Here is a 27,328-nt window from a genome sequence, read left to right on the forward strand (position 1 = left end):
ATTTTTTTTGTTTGTTTGTTTCGGTTTTTGAGACAAGGTTTCTCTGTGTGACCCTTGCTGTCCCAGGACTTGCTCTACAGACCAGGCTGGCCTTGAATTCAGAGATCCACCTGCCTCTGTTTCCAAGTGCTGGGACTAAAGACGCGTGCTACCACACCCAGCTCATTTTTAAAATTTTTATCGATCATAAAGTGATGGTGTCCAATATTAGTTCCTGAAATATTGTAAACGGGTCAGACATGCCACATGCTCTTCACTCCTGAGATGCTCTTTTACTTCCATAGCATCCATGTACTGTGTGTTTTCAGGGAGTGCCCCTGGTCGGTGTTCTAATTTTCTTCTGGGCATAAGAGTAGACTCCTCTTGCCCTCTTCTTGTATCCCTTCATTGCCCGCTGATGCTGGACTCTCTTGCTGGTGAGAAGGCCTGTCAATCAGACATGCGTAGAGTCCAGGTCCCCTCTGCTAGGCTTGTAGCACCTGCTGAGGGCAGCGCCACTGTGGCTCCCCTGGCTGGGTTTTTATTTACAGTCTAGCTGAATGACAACCTTATTTGTCAGGACGATGTCAAAAGAGGAGATGGCAGAATTCTGTGAAAGTCTAAGCGAGTCCTTCCCATCACCATCTTGTGGAGGTCCCTAGGAAGCTGACATTGGGTGTCTTCAGAGGTAGCTCCTGTTTTCTCTCTGCTTTTTGAGACAGACCCTCCTGTATCCCATTCGAGGATAGCCTCACAGTGGTTAAATAGGCCAGGATGACCTTGAACTGCTAGTCCTCCTGCTTCTGCCTTCCTCCCGAGGACTATGGGAATACAGGCATGTACCACTAGCCTCAGTTTATGTAGCACTAGGGAATTGAACCTGGGGATTTCTGCGAATTTCGGAGGCACTCTGCCAGCTGGCTGGAACCACCCCTCTTTAGATACACTTATCTTGATAGCAGTACCAGGAAATCAAGATATAGGAGATTCTTGAGTTCAGATTTGACTTATGTTCTCAGCTGCATGCCGTGTGGCCCTGGCTAGGTTGTTCTGCTTTCTGTTTTCCAGTGCTTCGTAAAATGAAGGTACTTCCCAGTGCCAGGGAGGCAGAAGCAGGTAAAGCTGCACAGTGAGATGCTGTCTCAGAAAGCCAAGAACAAAACAAAACAAAGATGTGGGATATGATGTGCTTTATCCTTCTAGGGATCAGATTCTGGTGCTTCTTGGTCATGTTGAAGTACCTAAGAAGTTCATTAAAACGGATGTGGTTGGGGCTGGAGAGCTGACTCACTGGCTAAGAGCTCTTCATGCTCTTATACAGGACCAGAGTTGAGTTTCAGGCCACCTGTAAGTGCAGCTCCAGGGGGACCAGTGCCCTCTTCTGGCCTCTAAGGCACTTACACTCACGTGCACACGTAGTTAAAAATACAATCTTGGCTGGGTGGCAGTGGTGCGTGCCTCTAATCTCAGCACTGGGGAGGCAGAGGTAGGCGGGATCTCTGGCTTTGAGGCCAGCCTGGTCTTCAGAGCAAGTTCTAGGACAGCCAGGGCTACACAGAGAAAGCCTGTCTCAATAAAATAAAATAAAAACCTTGGCTTGCTCCTGAATGCATATGCTACATAGAAACTCACAAAGGCACACACAAATACATAAAAGTAATAAATAAGTAAGTGTATTTAAAAGAAAAACCAAACACTGAAAAGGGGTCTGGCCAGAGGGCTCAGTGGGTAAAGGTGCCTGCCACCACGCCTTACAGCCTGAGGTCAGAACCTGGAACCTGGAGCCCACATCGTAGAAGGAGAGAGCTGACTACCAAAAGGTGTCCTCTGACCTCCACACTTGTGCTGTGACTGTGCATGCCTCCCTAGTAAGTAAATAAATGTAATAAAAACTGAAAGTTAAAAAAAATGATTAAAAAAAGAGACCTGCAGTGGTAGCTCACGCCTTTAATCCCAGCACTTGGGAGACAGAGGCAGGTGGTTCTCTGTGAGTTCAAGGCCAGCCTGCTCTACAAAGCGAGTCCAGGACAGCCAGGGCTACACCAGAGAAACCCTTGAAAAACCAAAATGGGTAAAACAAAACAAAACACCTAAAATAGCACCATGGAAGTGAGCTGTGCCACGGACTTGCTTTGGAGGAGCAATGAGATCAGCTTTAGCTACCCTCTACTGTCCCAGGCTCTTTCTCTCCTTTCTTACCCCCATCTCTCACCTGTTCTTTACCTTCTGCGTTTGTTTCCTGGAGCACCGTGGGTTCAGTTTTCTGGGCCTGGAGACTGCAAGTGTGAAAACAAGAGCCATAGCCACGCCTGAGGCTCTAGGAAAGCTCCCGTGTCCTTGCTCCTCCCTCTTCTCCGGCAATGGCCGTCCCTGCCATTGCTTGTCTCATAGTTTTATCACTCACGTCTGAAACCATGCTTAAGCTAGATTGTCAATGGCTCCCTCTCTCTCTCTCTCTGCCATCAGTGAGTGACACTAACCATTGGATTTAGGCCCAGATCAATCCAGCAGAAACTCACATCAACTTGATTAAATGTGTAGAGCCCGTTCCCAGAGTCACGTTCTGGGGACATGCTGATTAGCAACAGTCATGGGGTGAAGTAATTCACCTTGAGAGGGGATTGCCTTCTTGAAACGTCATTGCTTTCAGCCAGAACTCGAGAGAGAGAGCTATGACTGGGTGGAGGGAAAGATGAGCATGTCGGCATTTGAGGACAAGTGCAGTCCTCACCTCAGTTCTAAGGGACTAGAATATAACACAGGAAGTGGCAGGGCTGGGAAGGGCTTTGGTCTTCATAGGCAGCGACCACCAAGGCTGTAGGTGGGATGAAGGTGCTTCTGTGACTTCGCAGAGTGCAGCTGTGACTCCAGGCTCTTCCGCTTATCATCACGTTATAGAAAACCACCTGTCTAATTGCATGGAGTTATGGGCTACACAGAGCTGGGGGCTGAGTCATGTTTTCTTGTTTTGAAGTCTCTTTCTCTCCCTTTTCCTCCTTCCCTTCCTACCTCTTTTCCTCTCCCCACCCTCCCCTCTCTTTCTGGCTTTAAGCCCCACCCCCTTTGGACACAGTCTCCCTCCACAGCCCAGGCTATATGTGGCTCAGCCTGGTCCTAATCTTGTTGCAGTATTGTCTCAGGCTCTCAAGTGTCAGGATTACAGGCAAGAGCTAACATCTGGCCAAGTGTTTCCCCCACCCCCCCAACAGCCAAATAGAGATCAGTTGTGTTATTCTGACACCAAGCTCCAAGAATAAGAGGGAAGAAAGCCCTGAGTTAAGAGCGCGCTGCCCAAATGGATGTCAGTTCTAAATTAAGAATGCATTGTCCAAACGGATGTGGAGTTAGGTCGCAGTCCCTGCTGCCGGCGAAGCAGCTGGTGTTCTTGGGGACACAGTACACGTGTAAGGCCCCAGCAGGGCCTTGAAGTGTTCCATAAACTAGAGTTGATACTGTTATTATTCCAGACACCTTGAAATGGAAACAGTTTTGTTTCCGGTAAGGTCTGGTCTGAGAGCTTATGATCCCGTGGTGTGGAGGGCAGGCAAAACCTTTTTCTCTGTCGGGAACTTCAAGATCTCCACCCTGGAGCCCACCTGCTCTGAAAGCTGTTCCTTTCTCGTGTTAACAGTTTGTAAGACAGTGAGAGGTGTGGGGTCCAGATTCTCTCCGTCCGTGTGTGTGTGTGTGTGTGTGTGTGTGTGTGTGTGTGTGTGTGGTGGGCCTTGGGCATCTTAAGCTCATGCTCTGTTACTAAGTCTTCACCTCCAGCCCTGATGACTTTGTAAAACCCTCACCCACTTCAAAAAGAGCCTTTTCAAAGGAGCCAAAAGACAGGAAGTGAACAGCCAGAGGCCTGCCTTCCAGCGAGGTCACAAAACAAAACTGCATGCTGCGTCCCCTGCCCGTACAGCCTCGGAAAAATGAAGGAGAGCAGGGGGTGGGAGAAGAACCCAGCTTCGGATTCCCAGACCTGGTCTCTGGGTTCATACCTGGCAAATATAGGTAGCCACAGGATTTAGGCCCACCGTACTTTGTGGAGACTTCTTCCTCACATAAGATTGGAAATTTCTGTTTGTGTATCTTGGAGTTTAGAGTTAAGACCTGAGCACTCATGCTTTATGGGGAGGACTATGATGAAATCTACTACAGATGAGGTTTTTTTTTCAGGTGCAAATAGAGTGGACGGAGGGGTTCAAAGGCCCAAAAATACTGGCACTTAGTGTTCCCTAGAGCAGTAGCTCTGGCCTGGTTGGTGCTGCTCTCTAACGCCAGCCCCTGCCTTGTTAGCGGTGGTACTTTTAGATGAGACATCCAGTGATTAACATCCCACCCTGGGGAGCAATGGAGACCAAATCTCTCGTTAACAAATTAATTCCTTTGAGAGAAGTTGGCACGCGGGGGTAGCCAAGGCCTAACCAGCTAGTGTCCGTGGTTCCTTTGGTAGGTGGCACACGGGCAGTTTTCAGCAGCAACAGCCTGCCTAGTGGTAGCCTTGCCAGAGCCACAGACTTACATGGTATAACCCTCAGGGGGCTAGAACACACAGCCTTCGTTCTGTCTGTGCGTGCAACACTCCCAAGAAATGTATAAATTCGGGTAGAGCCCAAAGATCCTGTGACATCATTTTCTCTGGCACATTTTTTTTTCTTTCCCCCTGAGAGACAAAAATCTTCCATTAGTCTATGCCTCCCTAAATTTTGCCTTTACAAACTGAAAATACTTCACCGAAAGACAAGGTCCATTGTGCCTCCTGGTGGCTATTGAGTGCCATAGTCAGGCGGGAACCTGGCATTCTAAAGAAGGTGTATTCTAGAGTATGTGGGGTCTAGGATACAAAGGCACCTTGGGAAAACTTTGAAACCAAATTGTTTAGTTAAAAAACAAAAAAGGTAAGCTGGGAGGTGGTAGTATGTTCCTTTAGTTCCAGCACTCACGAGACAGATCTCCAAGTTAGAGGCCAGGTTGGTCAACAGAGCGAGTTCCAGGGTAGCCAGAGCTGCACAGAGAAACCCTCTCTTGAAACCGCCCCCAAAAAGAAAAACCCCAATAATTTAAAAAAAGAGGTATACAGAAGTGGGCAGATCTGTGAGTTCAAGGCCAGCCTAATCTACATGAAGAGCTTCAGGCCAGCCAGAGCTACATAGTCATGTCTTTTTTATTTTTTGATGTAATTATTTGTTTGCTTGTTTGTTTCAAGACAGGGTTTCTCTTTGTTGAGCCCTGGCTGTCCTCGAACTCACAGAGATCTGCCTCCCAGAGTGCTGGGATTACAGGCATGGGCCACTGCTCAGCTATAGTCATATCTTAAAAAGAAAAAATCAAAACAGTTTTATTAGTACCTCATTTTTAGATTTATCTGTTATCTATCTATCTATCTATTTAGTTGGTTAGTTAGTTACTGTATATGATGTTATTTGTTGAGATGGGGTCTCCCCAAGTAATTCTGCCTAGAACTCACTGCTTTGACCAAACTGGCTTTGAACTCATAGAGAGTACCTTGCGTCTTCCTCCCAAGTGCTGGGATTAAAATCCTGTGCCACTTCACCCAGCAAGAGAAGTTTTAAGTTTATGGAAAATTCAGAAAAATGAAACAACCCAAGTATTTCAACATCTTAGTATAACACATCGGACACAATTATTAAAACTAGGATTTTGTCATTTGTTCAGATTTCCTCGGTATTTGCCTAAAGTCCCCTTTCTGTTCCAGAATCTTGTCCCTGATCGCATTTAATTTCCTCAGGTTTTTCTTTGTTGGACGCTTTCTCACACTTCCCTGCTTCTTACGGCGTTGGGAGTTTTGGGGAGCCTCTGGTCAGGTGTCTTTTAGCATGTCCTTCTTTGGGGGCTTGAGGTTTTATGTCTTAAATTTCGTCTGTTGGAAGCTTTCGGTAGTTTGTCATTGTGCGAGGCTGTGGGTCTGCGACAGTGAACCATCGGCAGAAGCAACACGAGGGAGAAACTTGTGGTGTGTGGTCCCTGGGACCATCAGTTCGGAGCGGTAGGGAGGCCTCTAGCACAGCTTCTTGTACCTATCTTGGCAGCAGGTGGGACTCAGAGCGCTCACGCAGGAAGTTGCGTTCACCTGTGACGCTCCCGCCCCACCCCTATTGCCGCTTCTCTGCCAAGTAGGCATCCCGTGTCCAAACAGTCTCTAATCTCCTCAAATTGCCACTATCTGGGGACAGAGCGTCGTGTGGGCTTGTGGGAGACATTGCTTATTTAAATCATAACATAGTTAAACCAAGGTATTTTACAAGTAGCAATCATAGATCAGTGGCATTGGATGTTCCAGGACAAAGATTCGAACCCAGGCAAGGCAGCCCAGGAGATCACTGTGCTGTTGGTGCTGCCTCGCGTGGGGGGGAGGAGAGAAACTGCCTGAGGCTGCCATCTTAGAAAATCGGTCAACCAAGTGATGACCAAGAAAATAGGACAGTAACTAGAGTCCATTAGAAGTGGATTGGATTCCTGTCTGGTGATAGAGATCAGAGAAGACGTCTTGAAATAATCCTTAGGGTCATCAAGATGGCTCGTCAGGTACGGGCCTTTGCCACACAAGCTTCACAACCTGCGCTGTATCCTCGGAGTGCATGTAAAGGCGGAGGGAGAGAGCTGACTACGTATGGTTGTCCTCTGAACCCCGCACGCACGCTGTGGCATTAGCATGTGTTCCAATGAATATGTACATGCATACACGCACATACTAAATATGTTTTAAAAAATAAAATATTCATCACCTACACGTATACCTTTGAGCTCTTCTGCCCTTCTCATTACGTGCTCCTCTGTGATTGGCTGTGTTCTTAAATGCCACTGAAAACGCTATTAGCCATCCATCTGGCTAAATGTTGGCAGAGAAATCAGTTGTGTTGAATGTGTTAGGTTGAGGTGCCAATGAACCATACTGTGTTCATCGCTTTGTGAGCAATTTGCAGGTTCCTAAAGGGTGACATGGACTCTGACCAGATACTGGCTTTTTGTGTGTCGACTAGAACCTCATTTCTGTGTAGGAAACGCTCTACTGAATTAGCTTTCATTTACAGTTGGGGGTACCAAGGCTTAGGAAGGTGTGAAAGCTGGGGATGGTACTACTGAGGAAGACCGCATTAGGCCCATGAACCTCTACGCACATGGCTGTGTCTGTAGGACACCAAGAAAACAAGACCCGTGTTTAAGGGCTCAGACCTGCAGACTTGTCACTCACCTTGTCCGTGAATTTTTTCATGTATGACGTGTGTGTGAGAGTCTGAGATTCTCTGGGCAAGGGTTTGGTATCGTTAAGTGGCATCAGTAGCTGGTAAATGTATGGTAAGTGGAGGGCAAGGTGGTACATGCCCGGATCTCCGTAGGTTCTAGGACAGGCAGAGCCACAAAGCGAAATCGTTCTCACAACATTTTTGGGAAGAGGGATACTGTATGTTGTGAGTCCATAGGAAACCCGGTGACTTGTATTCTACTGAGTGGCAGATGGCAGCAGACAGTGATTTTACCTGGCGAGCTTGCAGCCTCGTTGGAGATCTTCCCTTCACCCTCTGAATATGGATCCTTTGTTTTTGGCCACAGAATGTACTGAAGGAACACGTGGACGATGACCCCAGCCTGGCCATCACTGGGGTCCCCGTGGTCAGTTGGCCAAAGAAGACTCCAAAGGTAAGACACAGATTGCTCACGGTTGGGAGACCACTTCTCATGGCCTTCCACCCATCCTAGAGGATGAGAGTTGGGAGCGGTTCTTCACTGGCTCCCAGGAGAGGGCACCCCACTTAAGCATGGATGGTCTTAAGGAAATGTTCCCTGCAAATGCTTTCCTTTTTAAAGGGCTCCGTTTCCTAGCTATGCAAACTGTAGCAGCGGGCCCTGGTGGCCAGCTGTGAACGTGAGACTCGGTCATTGCGTGATTTGTCTCAAATTTTCCTGTCTTTTACTTTGTTCCCTCTCTTTTAGAGTAACTTCTTTTGCTTCATAAAACTAAGTGGCATTTAATATAAGATGTCTAAACTGGGCTCAGCAGATGAGTGAGCACATGAAGGGCTTGTGGGACAGCAGGAAGATCTAGCCACTCTGTTTCCCGTCCACCCGCACTCGGCTTCACCACTGAAATGCACAAGTTAAATACAGTGACCCATCGGTTTGGACCAGTGCCTGGAATGGTTCTGTGGACTTCGTGTGGTTACGCACACAAGCGTTCAGAACAAGGGCTGGCCTGTGGTCAGCACCCCCTAAGTCAGTGCTTCTCAGCCTTCCTAATGCTGTGACCCTCATGTTCCTCATGTTGTGGTGACCCCCAACCATAAAACTTTTCTCGTTGCTACGTCCTAGCTGTAATTTTGCTACTGTTATGAATCGTAATGCAAATATCTGATTTGCGGGGTGGTCTTAGGCGACCCCTGTGAAAGGGTCGTTCTACCGCTGCTCTAAATGATTGCCTTTGTTGCTCCCGCTGGCACATACTCCAAGCACACACAGAGTTGAGGCACAAGGACACAGAGTATGTCTACTTATATATGTCCACGTATGTCTGTGTAACCCAGCCTGGGCTACGTGGCTAGTTCAAGGCCAGTGAGGGCTCCACAGTGGCACTATCTCAATAAATTAAGCGCTAGAGATTTAGCTCAGTGGCAGAACATTTTTGGGAGTGTCACAGGAGAGGTTCTGTGTTAGGGTTAGAGTTATCTGAGCTCGGGCTAGTGTTCAGGGGTAGAGTTGCCGCTTCACAAAGTCCTGGCTTTCATCTTCAAGAAAATATTGTTATTAAGTAGCCACAGCGGATGGTTTGCCAATCCCTGACTTTTCTTTTCTACTGTAAAGGGCAGTGAGAAGAGCTTTCTAGACCCATAGGCACTGTCAACAGTGACACCCCTAGCCATTTGTAGTACTGTGCATTTGAAACATGACTTGCCGACATCGAGAGCACTCTGTGTAAAATGTACAGCAGATTTCAGAGACAGCACAAGAAAAATGTAAGCTACTTTATTAATTTTCATATTATTGAAATTAGTGTTGTCTGATTTTTTTAAATGCCCAGTAAAATTTGAATGTCAGATGAATAACAAATTCTTTGTATAGATGTGTCCCCAGTGTTACATGAGATATACTTATGTCCAAAAGATCATGTTCATCTGAAATTTAATTTAGGCACACTGTATTTTTAGTTGGTAAATCTGGAAACCATAGTTGAAATGACAATTTTTTTTCAGAGATATCAGTTTAACAGGATGGATTATTTTATTCTTTCTTTCCTTCCTTCCTTCCTTCCTTCCTTCCTTCCTTCCTTCCTTCCTTCCTTCCTTCCTTCCTTCCTTTTGGTTTTCAGGACATGGTTTCTCTATGTATCTGCGTATCCCTGGCTGTCTTGAAACTCCCTTTGTAAACCAGATTGGCCTTAAACTCAGAAATCCTCCTGCTTCTGCCTCTCCAGGGCCTGGCCTTATTACGGGGAATTTTGTATGTGTGTTTAAACAGGACTCACTCTGCAAGCCAGGGTAACATAGAGCTTACTTGTCCATGCTGGCCTAAAACTCAGAGGGTCCCTTCTGCCTCTGTACTAGGATTTACATGCATGTGCCACCGTGCATGACTCACTTGGTTCTTTTTACAGTTTAAAATTGTGATGACAAAACAAAGCTTTTCAGTCGGGGGTGGTGATGTAAGCCTATTATCTCAGTGTTTGGGAGGTTGAGACAGGAGGATCAGAGATCTGAGGCCAACTTCTGTTGCACAGCGTGTTTGGGGCCAGCCTGAGCTTCACTCACATAAACAAAGCAAAAATCAGCTGAGGCTGTGGCTTAGTGGTAGTGAGGTCAAGGTTCAGTCTCTAGTACTAGAAGGAAAAAAACTCAGAAACATCTGTGCCTCGTTTCCTATTTCTGCCGGACAGCGTTCTTACTGGCACTTCTTTTCACGTTGTTTGGTTGTTGCCCAAGAATCTATTTCTACATGTGGGATTGCTTGGAGAAAGGGCATTCATTACTTGGGGTTATTGAATCTCTCAAAGCTTAAGAGAACAAGACCTGGATCCTCCTGGGATCTGCCCCACTTGGTGGGAATGTGTAGGTTGTAGGACATGCTCCGAATGTCCCAGTCCACAGGTTCTAGTCCTGAAGCTACTAGCTGGGCCTGGGCTTGTGGAGCTCGAAATAGCAAAGGAAAGCTCTGATATAACCCTCGTCCCTTCTGGTAGAGGTGTTGTTCCAGTGGAAGAATTAGGGTCTACACAACAGGGGCCTTTGAAAAGGCAAATTTGACGCTATCCACTCTAAGCTCAGAACTTAGAGTGGCGGGGAAGCTCGGAGGAGCTGCCATGAGCAGTGGTGCTCAGGCCAGGTGCCGTGCCACACCCAGCTCCCGCCAGGTTTCGGGAATGTTTATGTCTCATTTTGACATTGATTTTGAGAGTTTTCACTCTGTGTGGCCTAGGCTTTAGGAAGCTCATAGCAGTTTCCTCGCCTCAGCCTGCCAAGTGCCAGGATTGCAGCACAAGTGAGCCAACACCCAGAGCCGGTAATCCTAAATTAAAAAACATGTGCATATGTACGCATGCGTGTAGATGTACACGCACACATACATTTACATTGCTCTGCTAGCTGCGTCCCTGCACTTCTCCCTCCCCCTGTCCACCTGGATAGTGTCTAGATTTTTCTTTGTCCTTCTGACAAAGCTAGGCGTTGGGGGGCGTCTCTGTAATGCTTCATGGTGATGAGCTCAGAGAGGCACACCTTGCACCCGGGCCACGAAGCTCCTGTGAGCCGGTTGGTTTCCGTCATGCGTTTCTGTGAGAACTCAGTGAAAAGTGGCAGAGGGGAGCGGGGAGGAGGAGGGCGGCACCACGCTTAAGCGTTTCCTAATAGGTAGGGTTAAAAAGTTAACAGGAAGGGAAGGGACGGCTGAACGACTGGCTGCCTGGGCCGCGCCGGGTCTCTGGGTTCCCAGGTTTGCAGTCCAGCTTCCTTCCAGTTTGATGCCTGTGGGGTGGAAAGATCAAAGGTGCACGCTGAGGCCACCAGGATGCAGGGCAGGGAGCAGGCTCTGCTCGGGGTCTGGTTACCCAACAGGTAATTAATGCTCGAGGGTGATCAGCAAGAAATGCTTTGATCTTCCACCTCCCTTGAGGAGAACAAAGCCCATCTCTGGAACTGATTAGGTGCTGTGAGGTCCTCTCTGGTGGGATGTCCTTTAATTCCAGGATGCTACCAATCACCATCCATCACTGGTCCCTCAATTGGCTGTTTCCATGAGTGACATTGGACTTGTTTTGATCTGTCTACACCATGGCTGCTTCCTTTTATCACCAGGTGGCAAGATTTGGGGGTCCTGTCTGTGACCCTGAAGGCAAGGCAGGGGGAGCTGTTTGTTTGAAACCCTGCATCTGACCTTGGCCCTTATTATTAAGCCAAACTTCTGCTCACCAGCCAGATAGCTCAAGCCACGAGGTTGCCTGGGACATTCTCAAAGAAAGCAACCCAAAGAGGAGATTGAGGCATAGCTGGCCCCTGTCAAGACAGTTGTTGAATTCTCCCGCTTCCTTTGTTTGTTTGTTTGTTTGTCCGTGATAGGGTTTCTCCGTTCAGCCCTGACTGTCCTAGAACTTGCTCTGTAGACCAAGCTGGCCTTGAACTAAAAGATCCACTTGCCTCTGCCTCCTGAGTGGAGGGTATGAGCCGTCATGCTCTTTGAGGACTTTACAGGGTGGCTGCAGGATGTGAGGGAGGTGACACAGATCCCATGTCACCTGTGGTTTTACTTGGTTTCTCTTCCCCTTTCTCTGCATTTGAGCAGATAGATTAGGTGTGGGAGGCCTGATCAGTCTGGGGTCCTTCAGGATGATGTGCAGTCTGCCCCTGAGAAGGCCAGACCATCCAGTCAAAGGGCCCAGAACTTCCTGCATTGTACTTTAGCTACAGAGAGATGAAATGAATGACCTGTGATGATGATGAGGTGAAGCCTCTGGGCTCAGTGGTTCTGCTTGGGGCTCTGTCACTTTCTAGAGAGGCTGTGTGGTCTAACGAGAGCCAGTCTTTAGGCTGGAGACATCAGCTTCACCTGGGAAGCTTGTAACAATGTAGCAAGACCAGCCTGGGCTCCATAGCAAGTTCAAGGCTACCTACCCTAAGATACAGAGCAAATCCCTGTCTCCCAAGAAGTGAAGAGGTGGCTCAGCAGATAAAGGACTTTCTTGTCATGTCTAACAACTTGAGTTTGACACTCAGAACCCATGTGTTAGAGAAGAGAACTAGCTCTTGCATGCTGTCCTCTGACATACACACACACATACCTGTTTTTAAGGGCTGTCTTGGGACCCACCCTTGACATTGAAAACTCAGCAGTCTCTGGCTGAGCCCCGGAAATGTCTGCTTCTGAGAGCTTCCAGACCATTCCAAGGCTTGAGCACGTGCTTTCGGGCCAGAGTCAGACACCCCTGGTCACTGACACCTGGCTCTGCCACTGACTCTAGCTGCACCAGTGTGTAAGCCTAAGCCTTCGTTTATCCGTCTGTAAAGTGGGCTAACTGCGATTCCGGCACGGTTACCGAGCGACACTGTCTGTGAAATGTCTTTATGGTAAAACCATGTGCACACCGGTGCTGTGTGCTGTCTTTGGGGTCTAGAGCAGGGACAAGTGCGAGTTTAAAATCACACTCAGCTGGATAGCAAGTTTGAGGCCAGCTCCGAACAAGCAAAATAACAGCATGAAACCCCTGTGTAAAGGCCACGGGGTCAGGGGTAGCTCTTCTAGTTCTGCAGAGTTTCTAAGCTTTTGACCACAGGGCTGGTGGTTCTTGGGACAGCTACACAGGCCTATAATGCTGGCACTCCTGGGCAGATCCAGGAGGATGAGCTTAAAGCCAGTCTAGGCTACAGAGTAAGACCCTGTCTTCCAGGAGTCCAGAAAAGGCCCAGAGGAAGTGTGGCGAGATCTCCCATTCCTGAATTATCTGTACTTGTTTAACAATTAACCTACCCAGGGGCTGAGCGGTGGCTTTTTCTTTTCTTTCTTTCTTTCTTTTTTTTTTTTTTTTTTTGTCTTCTCTTTTTGGGTTTTTGAAATAGGGTCTCATGTAGCCCAAGCTATCCTCAAATTTGATTTGTAGCCAACTGGCCTTGAATGCCTGATCATCGCCCTGCCTCTATCTCTCAATTAATGGGATCGTTATAATCCACCATGCCTGGCCCTCAGAGCTTCGTTTCTGTGAAGTCCTTATGGCTTCTTTTGGCTTTGCTGAAATGAGCTGGTGCATCCTGGGTGGGTGGAAGATCGGTTTAAGGTGTTGTCTTCTTTTATCCCCTTCTTTTTCCCCGGACTCTTTAGCAGGGAGGGTAGCTATTTCTTTAGACTTCTGCCCCTGGGGCCTGCAGGCAGCTGAGACCACAGGCTCCCTGGCCACTAGGTCAGTGTCTGAGGAGAGGGTGTCAGAGGCCAAGAGTGTCAGCTGTCTGACCCCTTGCCATTCCCTAGGAGCAAGACAGTGCTTGTGAAAGCCCCTTGAGGCAGCAGCCCCCAGGCCTAAGTGGGTCCCAGTGCAGCAAGGAAGTAGCCCAAGGAGCCTCTGGCCTGGACAAGGAGCTTGAAGGGCAGAGGAGGCACGTGAAGGATCTGGGGGATACCCGGCTGGGAATGTGCTTGTGCAAGTGTGAGAACCTGAGTTTGTTCTCCAGAAGCCATGGAGAAAGCTGAACATTGCCAGGTGGGGCTGGCGCACGCCTTTAATCCCAGCACTCGGAAGGCAGAGCTGGGCAGATCCCTGTAGTCTACAGAGTGAGTTCAGGAAAGCCAGAGAATCATAGTGAAACCCTGTCTCAAAAAACTACCCAAAAACCAAACCAAAACAAAACAAAAAAACCTGTACACAGCACTACTTGTAGTTCTAGCACTGCCCTCCTTGGGAAGGCCAAGACAGATGAAAGCCTAGAGCTCACTGTCCAGGCACTGAGCTGGCTTAGTGGAGTCAGTGAGCGCCTGGTGGGAAAGACATTGTCTCAGAAAACTAATGTCAAGTGAGGCAGGGAGCCGCTGATGGAAGGAAGCGCTTGGTATTAAGTCCTGGCTCTTACACTGTGACAGAACTTTTCCTGGGGAGAAGCAATGCACATGTCAGCTCACCCCAGATAGGGAACCCATGACAGACCAAAGTATGGACACCACCAAAGTCCAACTTGGTGCACCAGTGAGTTTCACCGGGGCTACTTACAAGAATATAGATAAGAGGTTATTTAACAGGAGTGGAAGTGATTCAAAGAGAGCTACATCACCAAAGCCCACTCCAACACAGGTGACAAAGCTGGGCACCCAGACCTTTTCACATAACCTTAAGGGAGAGCAAGAGGCTGGCGAGTGACCATCCTTTCCAAGTACCTCAGTTGATCTAAACCTCATCCAGGCAGCTTGGCTGCTTTCTGCCTTTTCCAGGGAGCTTCTCTGGTCTGAGAACCTTCTTTGCAGCTTGGCTTGTCTCAGAGTCGTCCTTGTGAGGTGTGCTCTGGTAGGGAGGGGCCTAGTGAATCTGATTTGTTTCAGGGACTTCCTGGAGCTCTTTTGAGTCATTTGCCTTCCTGCTTAAGGTGCTTCCTGCACGATGGAATTTTTTTTTAACTTACTTATTTTTATTTTGTATACATTAGTGTTTTGACTGCATGTATGTCTGTATGAGAGTGTCAGGTTCCCTGGAACAGGAGTTACAGATAGGTATGTGAGCTGCTCTGTGGGTACTGGGAATTGAACTCAGGTTCTCTGGAAGAGCAGTCAGTGCTCCTAACCGCTGAGCATCTCTCCAGCCCCTGGATGTTTTTTAAATTGATTTTTGTTTTATGTGTTCCTTACATGACTATCTGTGCATCGTGTGCAGATAGTGCCCTTGGAGACCAGAAGAGGGTATCCCAGACCCCAGGACTGGGGTTACAGTTGGCTGTGAGCTGCTATGTGGATGCTGGTAGTTGAACCCAGGTCCTCTGGAAGAATAACCAGTGTTCTAAAACCACGGAGCCATCTCTCCAGCCCCTATGATGGAATGTTTTAGTCTTTGTTTTGGAAACTAATCTCTGTTCAGAATACTGTTACGCAACAGTCCACCCCTTCAGCTGGCCCTTACATTCCTTTTGGCTCCTCTTCCACAGTGATCCCTAAGCCTTGGAGGACGTGATGATAGACCTATGCCCAAGAAATAGGCCACCTTGTCACAGTAACAGTCATTTGTTCTCAGGGCCTTCATCCGAGGTTGGGGCTGGTAACAAATGACCTGTAGTTGTTATCACACGTGTTTAGAAGGCAGTTTCACAGGCCCGTCACACCCATCTAGGAAAGCCACAAAAGTGGCTTCCCCATTGGGTCCTGTGGCCTGTCCAGCCACCGGTTTTCACTCTGGCTTACAGTTCCCGGCTTAAACTCCCCCTCATGGAGCTGGTCTTAAATCCAGTCGGAAGGCTGTTGGTCTTTCCCCTGATAGCTGAGCCATTATTTTCCATCCGGGCACATCCTGCCTGGCACGTTGGTGTTTTGGCATAGAGGATCCATCGCCAAGCAGGAATGTTGGTGGCAGTTTTCTACCAGCAGATCCACATGGCCTCTTCTGGCACTGTAACAGTTTCAAGTTCAGTCCCAGCCTAATTTCCCCACATCCGGAAGTCACAGCGTGCGCATGTGGCGTCTTCACCCATAAGGTCTTGCTGCCTAGCTGTGGCATACAATGCAGTAGCATTGGCTTTTAGGCTCTGTGGGGCCTCAGGGGCTTCCCTGACCAACAGCAACAACAGGGGAAGTAGCCGCCCCTGGCACTGGTGTTTTCATCCAGTAACCTTAAAGCCTTTGGGTGTGTCTGTCCCCACCCATGTAGGGTACATTTGGATTTAAACTTTTCGGGTGTTTTTTTAATAACATTTTTTTTCTTTCAATTAAACCAGCCCCACTTGATTTGTAAGGTAGCCGAGAGTACCACTGCACCTACCCTAAGCTGTCTGCAGCCCAGTTCTGTACGTTGACATTTGCAAAATGGCTAGCTCTGCTACTATCGATTCTTCATGGACACCCGTACATGACACTGAGTTGGGTGAGACCCTTCATGGTGCCTTCCCCCAGTTGCTCACTTGCATTGAAATGCTTGTAAGAGGCTGTGGCTGTGTCCACATGGGTGAGGACAGATTTGCATCTCTTGCTGGTGGGCATAGGCCCTGTAGAGTTTGCCTGCCTACCTTTCAAGGGACAGGTTGGAGCCGGGCAGTGGTGGTACACACCTTTAATCCCAGCACTCAGGAGGTAGAGGCAGGTGGAGCTATGTAAGTTTGAGGCCAGCCTGGCCTACAGAGTGAGTTCCAGGACCGCCAGGGCTAAAACAGAGAAACCCTGTGTTGGAAGAAGAAGAAGAAGAAAAGGACAGAGAGACAGGTTGATATATGTAGGTGTCCCATTGAATCATGAGTTCGCCAAGGTTGTAACTGTAAACAGGCCTCACAGGTTTTGACAGTGTGCAGAATATCGGGATTTTTCACAGGCATGCCAGCAGCCTTATCTTTTTTCTGACCTATGTTGATTCCCCTATGACCAGACTTTATATGGACTCACTGTGGCAGCTTCCAAGGGTACCTGAGGGGATATAGCCCGTACCTCGGTAAGGGCATCTTTCTCCTAATTTCCAGGGGGACTTAATGGGCTGTGAGCCGCTACATGAAAAACTACCACGGATTCATGTGTTATATTTTTTCCACATTAGTTGCCTCATAGTGTCCAATCCGGCGCCTGCTTTCTTTTTTTCCCTTGGGCCATCCATAAAATGAGGCCTCTATATTCATCCTGACTGTCAGTACAGACCGTCACAGGCAAAGTCTCATGAATTATTACCATCCATTACTGCTCTTGACTCAGCCCATTGGTCACTTATCCCTTCTCCTTGCCAGCCACGCAGAATCTCTGTTCATGCGCATTGCTACAGCTGCCCATTGTTGTTTGGTGTACCCACTAGAACCATCTGTGTCCTAGGCCTCTACTGGGTAGGTTGGTATCCCTTCCAGGACTCTAAATGCTTTAGCTGTTGCTCCCATTACTAGGGAATCCTCAGTGGCTTTACAGGACACTGGTCCTAGGACAGACTGCATGGCTTTGTATACACCACGCCTCATTGTTGCAACTATGCATGCTACCTATGTAGAGTTTGCTTCTGTGACACACCAGAAAGGGGTTTAGCCAGGAGGCTGTCAATACAGTCCTTCATTGTGAAGCTCTTTCTGTAGTCCCTGGGACAGAACCGGTAATAGATTCCACTTGCTGCAATGTTTTCTATGTGGCTAACAGTTGCTGTTCTGGTGCTTTTTACCTGGCTCTGCTCCTTCCCATGACCGAGATCAAAACTCTGCTGAAAGCGTTTGCTCAGCTTGCTTTTGCCATAGCCCCCAGCTATAGTCTTCTGAACATCTAGTGACTTCTAACAGGAAGGGACACTGGAGTAGTGAGGCACACAGCTGTGTAACCTGTCCTACAAGGATCTTAGCATGCTCCAGAGCCTTGAACCTTGGAGCCTTGAGCCTTTCGGTCCGAAACCCACACATTACCATTCTTTACCAAGTTATAGAGAGGAGGGCAGCATGATCAAGATAGGGTGTAAAAAGCTGCCAATATTCCAAGAGCCCCCAAAATGCCTGTTGCTCCTTTCCATGTACAGGCACAGGCTGTTGTGTAGGATTTTGCCACTTATATTGTAAGGTGTCAAATGTGTTTTACCAGATCATAATCCCCCCAGGTATTTTGCAGCCGTGCCCTGGTACCTTCTGTGGATTGTTCTCCCATCCTCATTCTTTTACATACATTTCTAGATCTGCAAAAAACACGCAGGGTTTAGCATGTATGCCGGCTATATGTAAACCATTTAGCAGAGGGTGCAGGGTGACAAAGCAAAGTCTCAGGCCCCCATGACAGATAGTAGGACTGTTACTGTAACCTTGTAGAAGTCCTTTGAACATCTGCTGTTGACTAGTCCACAAATTGGTCTTGGGACGTAGCAGCCAAAGGAATACTTAAAAATATGCCAGCCCGTTCTAATACAGCAAGGAAAGACCCCATTGCTTGTACTAGTTGTTACAGCTGGGGGGGGACCATCTTATTTAGCTCTCTCTAATCCGTAGTCGTTCTCCGGGAACCATCCTGCTTTTCCCCAGGCCATACTGCACTCTTGCAAGGCCTCCGAGCCGGGTGGCCAGTCTCTACCTTTTCTAGCTCTCTAATGAGTTCTGTAATTTCGTCATGGCCTCTGGGCTGTATGTTATTTGACCTCCACCACCCTACTCAGAGTGGGTAATTTTGCAGGTTTCCAACTTGCCTGAGCAGGCATGGCTGGCTTCACTGTGTGCACCCTACGTGAACCTCCCCACCAAGGACATGCAGGGTGAGGACCAGCAGTGTATCCACCCCAGAATGTTTTCTTGCAGTGCAGAGGTACACCCCATACTCTTGGGGGAATAATGCACCCCAAGAACCAGCTTAGTCCTTTTGACTTGTACTGTCTTATCACCATATCCATCTACTGTTGCTCACCCACTGTCCCTGATGCTTTCAGGGTGGCCATGAATTAGGGTACACTCAGCTCCTGAAGTAGTGGGGCACACAGCTGTTTGGCCTGTCCTCTAAGAATCTCAGCCTGCTCCAAAGCCTCTCAAGCCTTTCTGCCTCAATCTCACACAATAGCTTTCTTTATCAAGTTATATAGAGGACAGGCATCTTGAGCATCTTGGTAGGTAGTCCAGGCTATCCTTGAACTCTTATTTATTTCTTGTTTTTCACCGTTATTTTTATTGAATTGTATGAGAGCTTTGCATGTATGCATGTCTATGCATCGTTTGTGTGCAGTACTGCTGGAGGTCAGGAGAGGGCGCTGTATCCCCAAAACTGGAGTTGCGGCCCTTTGTGAGCCGCCACGTGGGTGCTTGAAATTGAACCTGGGCACCTCTGGAAGAGCAGCAAGTGCTCTCACGCAGAGTGGGGCACCACACCCACATTTTGAGACATGCGTTTCCTATGCAGTCCCGACACTCGCTCTTCTAGTCCAGGCGGACCTTGAACTCACAACAGTCCTTTTGCACCAGCACACCAAATGCTGTGATGCCGCCATGCCTGACTTAGGCCTCAGCTTTTGAAGTTCCAGTCACTTCCTCCTTCTGGTACCAACCTGGGAATAGGTCCTAGTCGCATGGGTTTTTGGGGGACGTTCAAGTTCCAAGAGTTAGGAAGAGTGAGAGCCCGGGTCTCTACCAGATACTTGGGCTCTGAATCCCACATGCACTTACTTATGCTAGTTTGTATTTTCTCGTGAGCCTTGGTAGCAAGAACCCAATTGCAGCTGCTCTGATCCTTGCTACTTGGGTATATGCAGGCCACGTAATGGTGCGCGTTCGTGCCTGCGTGTGTGTGTGTGTGTGTGTGTGTGTGTGTGTGTGTGTGTGACTGCTGTTTCACCTGTTGGCTTGTGTAGGTTAAAAGTTCAGTGTATGAATATTCCATTGGGTTAAACAAACATTGGGGCTTAATTTCAAGTTCAGTCAAGCTTTAGTTATGGACTTTTGTGTTTGTGGCATTTGTCTTTTATCAGGTTATTTGTAGCTTCCCAAAGCAATATTCTCAGCACTCGTATGGCCCTTTGCAGATGTGCACATGAACAGCATGGAGGAAATAGAGGGCGGAAAAACAAAAAACCTTTGAGTCACTCAACATGTCTGTTCCCAACTGAGGTCTTGCCCAGTTTTATCTCTCAAAATGGGAGCTAGCGTCCTTTTGAATTAAGCTGCCCCAAGCACAGTGCTGAAATGCTGTCATTGTTCTGGAGCACAGGTCATGAGAAAATGTGTGTCAAATGAGCTTCCTTCAGGCCATGGACTCAGTGGTGGCAAGTCAACCTTTTATATTAGCTACGGGGTCTTAGTTAATACAGGATGTACTGAATAATTAATTCATTGGTTGATGAGCTGATGGATTGGGGAAGATGTGACCAGAGGCAGGAAGGTGCCTAACCCCATTTCTCCCTTGGTTCTTCACCAGTTTTCTTCCTCCCGTTTGTTTGACCGTGAACATGAGTGGGTGAAAGGTATCATGGGTGGGTGAAGGCTACTGGGTATAGAAAAGCTGCTTTAGCCTTTGTCTTCATGGAGCTTATAGGTTATAACAGATACAGAGGAATATAGGATTAGCCGTTTGGGCCAGTGCTGTGTGGGAAAATGAGCAAGGACTGTGGGTAAGGCTGGTGTGAGGGACTGGTTTTGACTAGGAGGGACCTGGAAGTTAAAGCTCACGGGAGAAAGATTAGAAGGTTGCCATCCGGGGGAGACGCCAACATGAGTCAGGCAAGGTCTGGGTGAGCTAGTAAATGTTGGAAGTCATGGGGAAGAATTTAGGTTTGATGCTGAGAGTTCGTTTGAGGGAATCAGTGAAAGATTTCTTTTTGGAGGGGCAGCTTTTATCAATGGTGATAATATTGTCCGAAAGTTAACATTCTGGGTAGATGACCCAAATGGGGACCTAAGTTCACATTGCCAGTAATGTTAAATAGGGGGAGATACAGCTCATACCTGTGTTCCCAGTACTGGGGAGGCAGAGACAGAAGGATTCTTGGGGTTTGTGGCTTAGCTAGTTTAGCTGGATAAGTGATCTTCTGGTTCATTGAAAGACCCTACCTATAAAAACAAACAAATTAAGGTGTAGGGTAAAGAAAGACAACTGAGGTTGTTCTCTGGCTTTCACGTGCACGAATGAACACACACACACACACACACACACACAGAGAGAGAGAGATTAGCATTTTCATATTTTCATTTTCTGTGTGCCAGGGAATGACCCTAGGGCTTCCCGCATGAAAAGCAGGTGTTCGATCATTGCCATAGTTCTTCAGCCCTTGGTATTCTGAGGCAGGGTACCAGGCTGCCTCCAGACTCGTGACACTCCTGCTTCCGTTTCAGTTCATTCTAACTATTTTTAAATTTGCAGTTGACAGTGCTTACCCTCACAGCATTGTGCAGCAATGACTGCCATCCATCTGCTATTTCATCATGCAACTTATTTCCTCTTTTTTTTAATTTTTTATTTAATTATTTATTTTTGTTTCCTACAACCCCTCCTCAATCAAGGCTGAGACTAGTTTGAAAGTTGGGGCACCAGGGAACAAGCCGCTAGTTAGGAAGGCATAGGTAAAAGCCTAGCTTGTCTGAGAGTAGTAGCCATGTTAACGAAGAGACAAGACTGTAGGTTTCTTCTCAAGGGAGGAAGCAGCTTGGACGTTTCAGGGGAAACTGGACCATAACGATCTCCCGCATCCTGGGTTTACTGCTGTGCTTCCAGGCTCGGCCCCTCCAGGCTCCCGTCTGTCTTACTCAACTTTCTCCACTCCACTCCCTTGTTAGTTACACCAGGGCCAGAGTAACAGCACCCAGCACCGTGGACTCTGGGGCTTAAGTGACAACACTTTTTTGTTATTTCTGGTTCCCTGAGGCTCTGCCTGAGGGTAGCTGAGTGTTAGAAGATCCTGGTGGCTCCGCCTTCATTCCACCGCAGTGGGGCCATGTCAGTGCTTTCCATTTCCTCGCCTGCCTCCATCTTTGCATCTTTCCCATGTTCCAATCTCTGCAGTCCACCCGGCCTAGCTCCCCTGAGAGCTTCGTGAGTGGCACATCCCCTCGAAGTCCCCACAGCCTTTCCAGCGTCACCAGAGGGCTCCCGTGTCCTTAAGTCTGGTGTTAGGCCGAGTGTGTTGGAAGCATCCGTAGGAAATGGGAAGGTGTTGGAAGACCAGCTTTCTCCATGTGGGACCGTTGTTGAATCACTGTCACCATGGAAGGCCCAGGTGTCTACTATAGCCTTTCCCAGCTCATATTTGCTAGGAGTTCATGTTCATCTTCTACCTCGGTCATGATGGGCAGAATGATCTGTTTCTTTGCCCCCTGGGCTTTGACATTGTTATGATCTACATTTTTGTTGACTATGATTATACCTGCCCTAGGGCTAGCTGGTTTTGTGTTGAGACAGTGTCTTTAGTGTAGGCTGAACTCTCTATGTAGCCAGGCTAACCTCAGACTTACAGAGGTCCTCTGACTTCTGCCACTGAGTCTTAGAGCCAACAAGAGATTGTCTTATTAATTTTTTTCTCATCTATTTTATTTGATTTTTGTTTTGTTTTTTTTTTTTTTGAGCCAGTATATCCCTGGCTCTCCTAGAACTTACTGTGTAGATCAGAATGTCCTCAAACTCACAGAGATCTGCCTGCTTCTGCCAACTGAGTGCTGGGATTAAAGACCCACTACTATTGGCCATTTTATTGTAGATTGAGGCAAGGTCTCACTGTAATCCTGGGTGGCCTAGAACTCACTATGTAGACCAGGCTGTCCTGGAACTCGCAGAGACCTGCCTGCCTCTCACCGCCCCCGCCCCAAGTATTGGCATTGAAGGAGTGCATCACCACACCTGACTCATCCATTTTGTATCTGGTGAATCCAACTTTTTCCCAGATACCAAGAACCTGGAAATAATTGTTGAATGAATGAAAATTCAATAGCAAAAATTTCCAGAAGTTTCTAAAGTTTTAGCCATTTAGTTTCATTTCTTTGTTCTCTTTGACCTGCTCACCAAATGCCTCAGAGTGCTATGGTGAGTTAACTGACTTTTCTGTCTAGTGCTTTCATCTTAGTCCTGGCAAGCTGCTAAAAGATCACTGACTAATTGAAGGGAAGGAAGAGGGCTCCAATACTCCCCCAGCCCCTTTGTCCCTCAGATTGAGGCAACTCCCCTCATCCTCCTCAACCTGGGAAGATCTTGCCACACTGGCGTTTGTCAGCGTTTATTTGTGCCCTTTAGAAACACATTATTGGGACCTTAAGACAGCGCTTTGCCGAAATAGCCTGTAATTAAAGTCTGAGGGAGTCGAGGCTCTCTCTCTTTGAGCTTGATAACCCGAGTAGCTCTGTTAATAATGCCTCAGACACGTTCTTGGGAAATAGTCAAGAAGCTAAGGGCTGGCCTTTGGTGAGGCAGTTAGCGAATCTGGCCTGCACTGAGTGGTCTTTCGGCCTCTGCCGCTGCTGTTTCCAGAACAATGACTGATCTTTAGACTTGTCATCAGGTGCCATCACACACTGCAAAAGAGTTTCCTTCCTCCGTCCTCTCCCTCCTTCCCTTTCCTCTCCTCCTCCTCTTTTTTTCTTCTTTCTAATCAGTCATTATTAGGAATGTTTGGCTACGTAATGCCTTTAGATTACTCATCCTTCCAATTTAGGAAATCTAGAAAAAAAACAGGGCAAGACCCAGTGAAAACAGGTGAGACTTATTTGCTTCCTGGTGCCGGAATAACCTAGAGCACCCAGCATGCTAAACCATGCATTGTACCACTAAGTTGCATCCCAGCCCCTCATGCATCTCCTCCCTTCAGGTTAATTTCTAAGTGTTTCAGGGGCTTCGGAGGTGGGGACGGTGAGAGTTTCGGATGGGGTAAGGGGACCTTTAGTTGCACATAAAGAAAGTGGGTGGGGCTTGGAAGCAGGAATGAAGTCCAATTTACATCACAGCTGACATCGCAAAGGTAGTAAGTGGGAAGCCTGGGGAGGTTCAGAGCTATAGAGTAAGACCCTCCCCTCCCCCACCCACCGGGGGAAAAAAGCAACAGCAAAAAACAAACAACAACAAAAGAAATAAAGAAAAGGGATGGTTGGTTTGAGCTAGACTAAAACTCACCGTCTCATGAAGTGGCCCCAGGTTCCCATCAGTCCCCCTGCCTTCCTCCCAAATGCCCAAATGGTAGGATGACAGACCTGTGCCACCACTAATTTATTGACTAGCTTATTTCATTACAGATGGGTTCAAATTTCCTTTTTAGGTTGAATTCCACTATGCCTATATTTCTATATACAGTATCACAGTTACGTTTATCTATTTGTCAAAGGACACGTTGGCTTTCTTTTACTACAATAGTTTTGAAACATTTTTTATTTTCATTTTATGTGTGTGAGTGTTTTGTCTGCATGTATTATGTGCATAGTGTTCATGCCTGGGTACCTGAGGAGGTCAGAAGAGGGCATCAGATCCTTTGAAATGGAGGTAGTGACAGTTGCGAACCAACATGTGGTTCTGAACCCAGGTCTAAATGTCTTTTTGAAACCAGTGAGATGTTTTAGCGGATAGAGGTACCTGCTGCTGTTCTGCCCAGTTCACGAACCCCAAAAGACCAGGAATAACTAGACTCCGTTGTAAATACATGAGGTTCTTTTTATTGTAAATTACAAGCTGCAGCTTGGGCCTGAGTGCCCCGTGCCCAGGTTAGTTGGGTGATTTAAAGATTTTGGTCCATCCCAGCATGCCCAAGGCAGGGGCGATTCCTGCCTGGCAAGCATCTATTGGTCAAAATGCTACATTTTGAATCAATTGGCTATAGGAAGGTTCCCAGGCCATTAATGATCTGGTGTCCCTACCTAGGGGGATGGGCCAGTTTCCTAGCAACTGTATCTCTAGTGGGTGGGGAAAGAATGAAGTAAGGCGGTCCTTCCCCTCAGGGCATTACTGGACTTCTCCACCCACCTACTTCAGGTCTTAATAATAGCTACTAATTTATCTTTTGGTCTCTCACTGCCAAGTCTGGAGGCTGAGGCAGGAGGATTGCTATGAGTCCCAGGCCAGCCTGGGCTACACTGTAAGACCCTTTTCTTATTAAAAAAAAAAAAAGGCTGGCAGTGGTACACACTTGATCCCAACACTGGGAACTCGGAGGCAGATGTATCTCTGAATTTGAGGCCAGCCTGGTCTACAAGAATGAGTTCCACTACAGCCAGGGCTACATAGAAAACCGTGTCTCAAATCCCTCTCTCTCAGAGAGAGAGAGACAGACAGGGGCAGGAAGGAAGAGAGGGAGAAAAGGCTTATTGGCCTTGACACATTAATTTGATCACGCCTTTTCTGTGTTTTTGTTTGTCTGTTTCCTGGTTTGGGTATGATGATAACTTCATGGATTTTCATTGCTCACAGAGATTTGGGTTTGGGGATTTAGCTCAGTGGTAGAGTGCTTGATTAGTCAGGGCAACACCCTGGTTCTGTCCTCTGCTCTGGGGGGAAAAAAAACAAAAAAAGGAGTTGCAGATTTGCTCTATGGAGTCATTTTTAAAGATATAGAACAAGAACGGCAGATTCTAGTGGTTAGAACTGTGCATGCTCTCTCATCCACCCCCCCACCCTCTCCCCCTTTATTTATTTATTTATTTATTTATTTATTTATTTATGCTGAGTATTTTATGTAGTTAACCCCCTACGGTGATGATTTGCAACTCTTTAAGAGGCGGTTGGTAGCCTGCAGATTACCTTTCAGTGCTGGAGCTGAGGTCACATTGAGAGAGTTGGCAGATCCTCTGGGAGATGGCCCCACCCTCAGAACAGAGGCCTAACTACAAAGATGGTGGTGGTGGATGGAAACTGTGCTTATCCTCACCTCTGTTATGTACATACTCTTTTTTTTTTCTTGGGGGGGGGCGGCAGCTCCATTTTGACTAGTTTAGCTAACCCAAGGAAAACACGGCTGATGAAAAAGATACGCATATACATGTGCTTAAGCCCTTTCTTTTCTTGAGGCCAAGCCTCTCACTGAACCTAGAGCTTTCAGATTCAGTCAACTAGCTTGGATGGCCAGCAACCACCCGAGAACCCTCACACACACACACACCATGGTAGGTAGAGTGTTCTTCGAGGATGTATACCTCCAGCCTCTGCTTCTCTGATCCAAACTGCATGTTTATGTTTAATATGGGGCTTGGCCCGGAGATAAATGACTCCAGCACTCAAGAACGTGAGGCAGGAGGGTTAAGAGCGCAAGTTCAGGGCTGCTGAGATGGCTCAGTAGGTAAGAGCAACTGTCTTCAGGCTGGGCGTAGTGGCACATATAGGCCAACCAGGCGACACAGAAACCCTGCACCCACCCACCCACCAAAAAACAAAAAACACCTAGAAACAAAAAGTGGGAGATATCTGCCTTCAAGCCTGAATTTAATCCCTGAGTTCCATGCAGTGAAAGACCCTGTCCCCACAGTCTGTCCTCTTCCCTTCTTCATGTGTGAACTGTTGTAGGTTCATGACCCACCACCACCACACACACACACATTAGGAAAATGTAACAAAGTTTTAAAAGAGAAAGCCCAAGTTCAGCCTGAACTAAGTATCAAGTTCCAGGGCAGCCTGAGCTACAAAGTAAAACCCTGTTTCAAAAAGAAAGAAAAGTAACTTAAAAAAAAAAAAAAGGAAAGATTCATTGATTTTATTTCATGTGTGTTTTGCCTGTCTGTATGTCCCAGTACAGAGTGCATGCCTGATCCCTGTGGAGACCAGAACAGGGGTTTTGGATCCCCTGGTGACTCCCACCCCAAATGACTTTTAAAGTCATCAATGAGGGGCATAGGAGATGAGGCGAGGGAGAGTGGGAGGGAGAGGGTATAAGGGAGGGGGCTACAGCTGGGATACAAAGTAAATAAACTGTAATTAATATAAAGAATAAAAATTTTCAAAAAGTCATCAATGATTTGTGAATTGGGGTGGGTGATGGGAAAACACTTCTTAGGTCAATGCCAGTCATCTGTTGATTAATTAATTAGTTAAATTGATTGAGACAGAATTTCTCTGTGTGGCCCTGGCTGTCCTAGAACTCATTCTGTAGACCAGGCTAGACTCCAACTTACAGAGAGATCTGCCTGCCTCTGCCTCCTGAGTGCTGGGATAAAGGCCCGCAACCTCACTGCCTGGCTTAAGTTAGTCAAATTTTAAACACATCTTGTGCATAATCTCAAATCTTCCAGTATATGTAAATATTTATAGGTTGATTTTGTTAAAGTAAAGAGGCACAGTCAGGAAAGGAACCTTCATTTAACAGAAAGCTCAGTTCTATTGAGAGTGCCCATATAATAAATATATGTGGTTTTTAAATGCTGTGGAATGTGTCTTGAGGGAGTAAATAAAAAGCAATTAAGTATTATTAGTAATTTCTTTAACCAAAATTACTGCAGCCTTCTGTTTGTCAAAATGATGCTCTTCAAAGTAATTTTACCAGGTAATCCTAGACTCCTAACTTGGTATGTGGCAGGACTTACATGTGCTTTTTATTTCTTTTGTATATTAAGAATGGCTCTCCAGTATGCCTTTTGCTAGGCAGGCATGGTGGTACAGGCCTGTAATCCTAGCACTGAGATAGTTGAGGCAAGAGGAGCATTAGTTTGAGGCTAGCCTGGGCAACACAGCAAAACAGTTTGCTTTTAGCATTAAGCAAGGTAAGGATTATTGAAGAGAAACAAATGATAAAGTAACAGTAAAGACAAATGAAGCATGCATTCTTTATTGCTGTAAGCATAAACTGCACCTCGCTTCAGGA

At 47.2% G+C, this 27,328-nt stretch overlaps 1 protein-coding gene across 11 annotated transcripts in view; it reads left to right on the forward strand.

The window, feature by feature from the left end:
- Window positions 1-27,328, forward strand: part of Kdm2b (lysine demethylase 2B) — a 117,054-nt gene that overhangs the window by 55,264 nt on the left and 34,462 nt on the right. For all 11 annotated transcript variants that reach the window (XM_060382398.1, XM_021631360.2, XM_060382399.1 and 8 more), the window contains one exon: window positions 7,546-7,632. In XM_060382398.1, the coding sequence (XP_060238381.1) occupies window positions 7,546-7,632 (87 nt within the window). The remainder of the gene's footprint in view (window positions 1-7,545; window positions 7,633-27,328) is intronic.

Source organism: Meriones unguiculatus, chromosome 4 (genome assembly GCF_030254825.1).
Source record: "Meriones unguiculatus strain TT.TT164.6M chromosome 4, Bangor_MerUng_6.1, whole genome shotgun sequence".
Classification (NCBI taxonomy): domain Eukaryota; kingdom Metazoa; phylum Chordata; class Mammalia; order Rodentia; family Muridae; genus Meriones; species Meriones unguiculatus.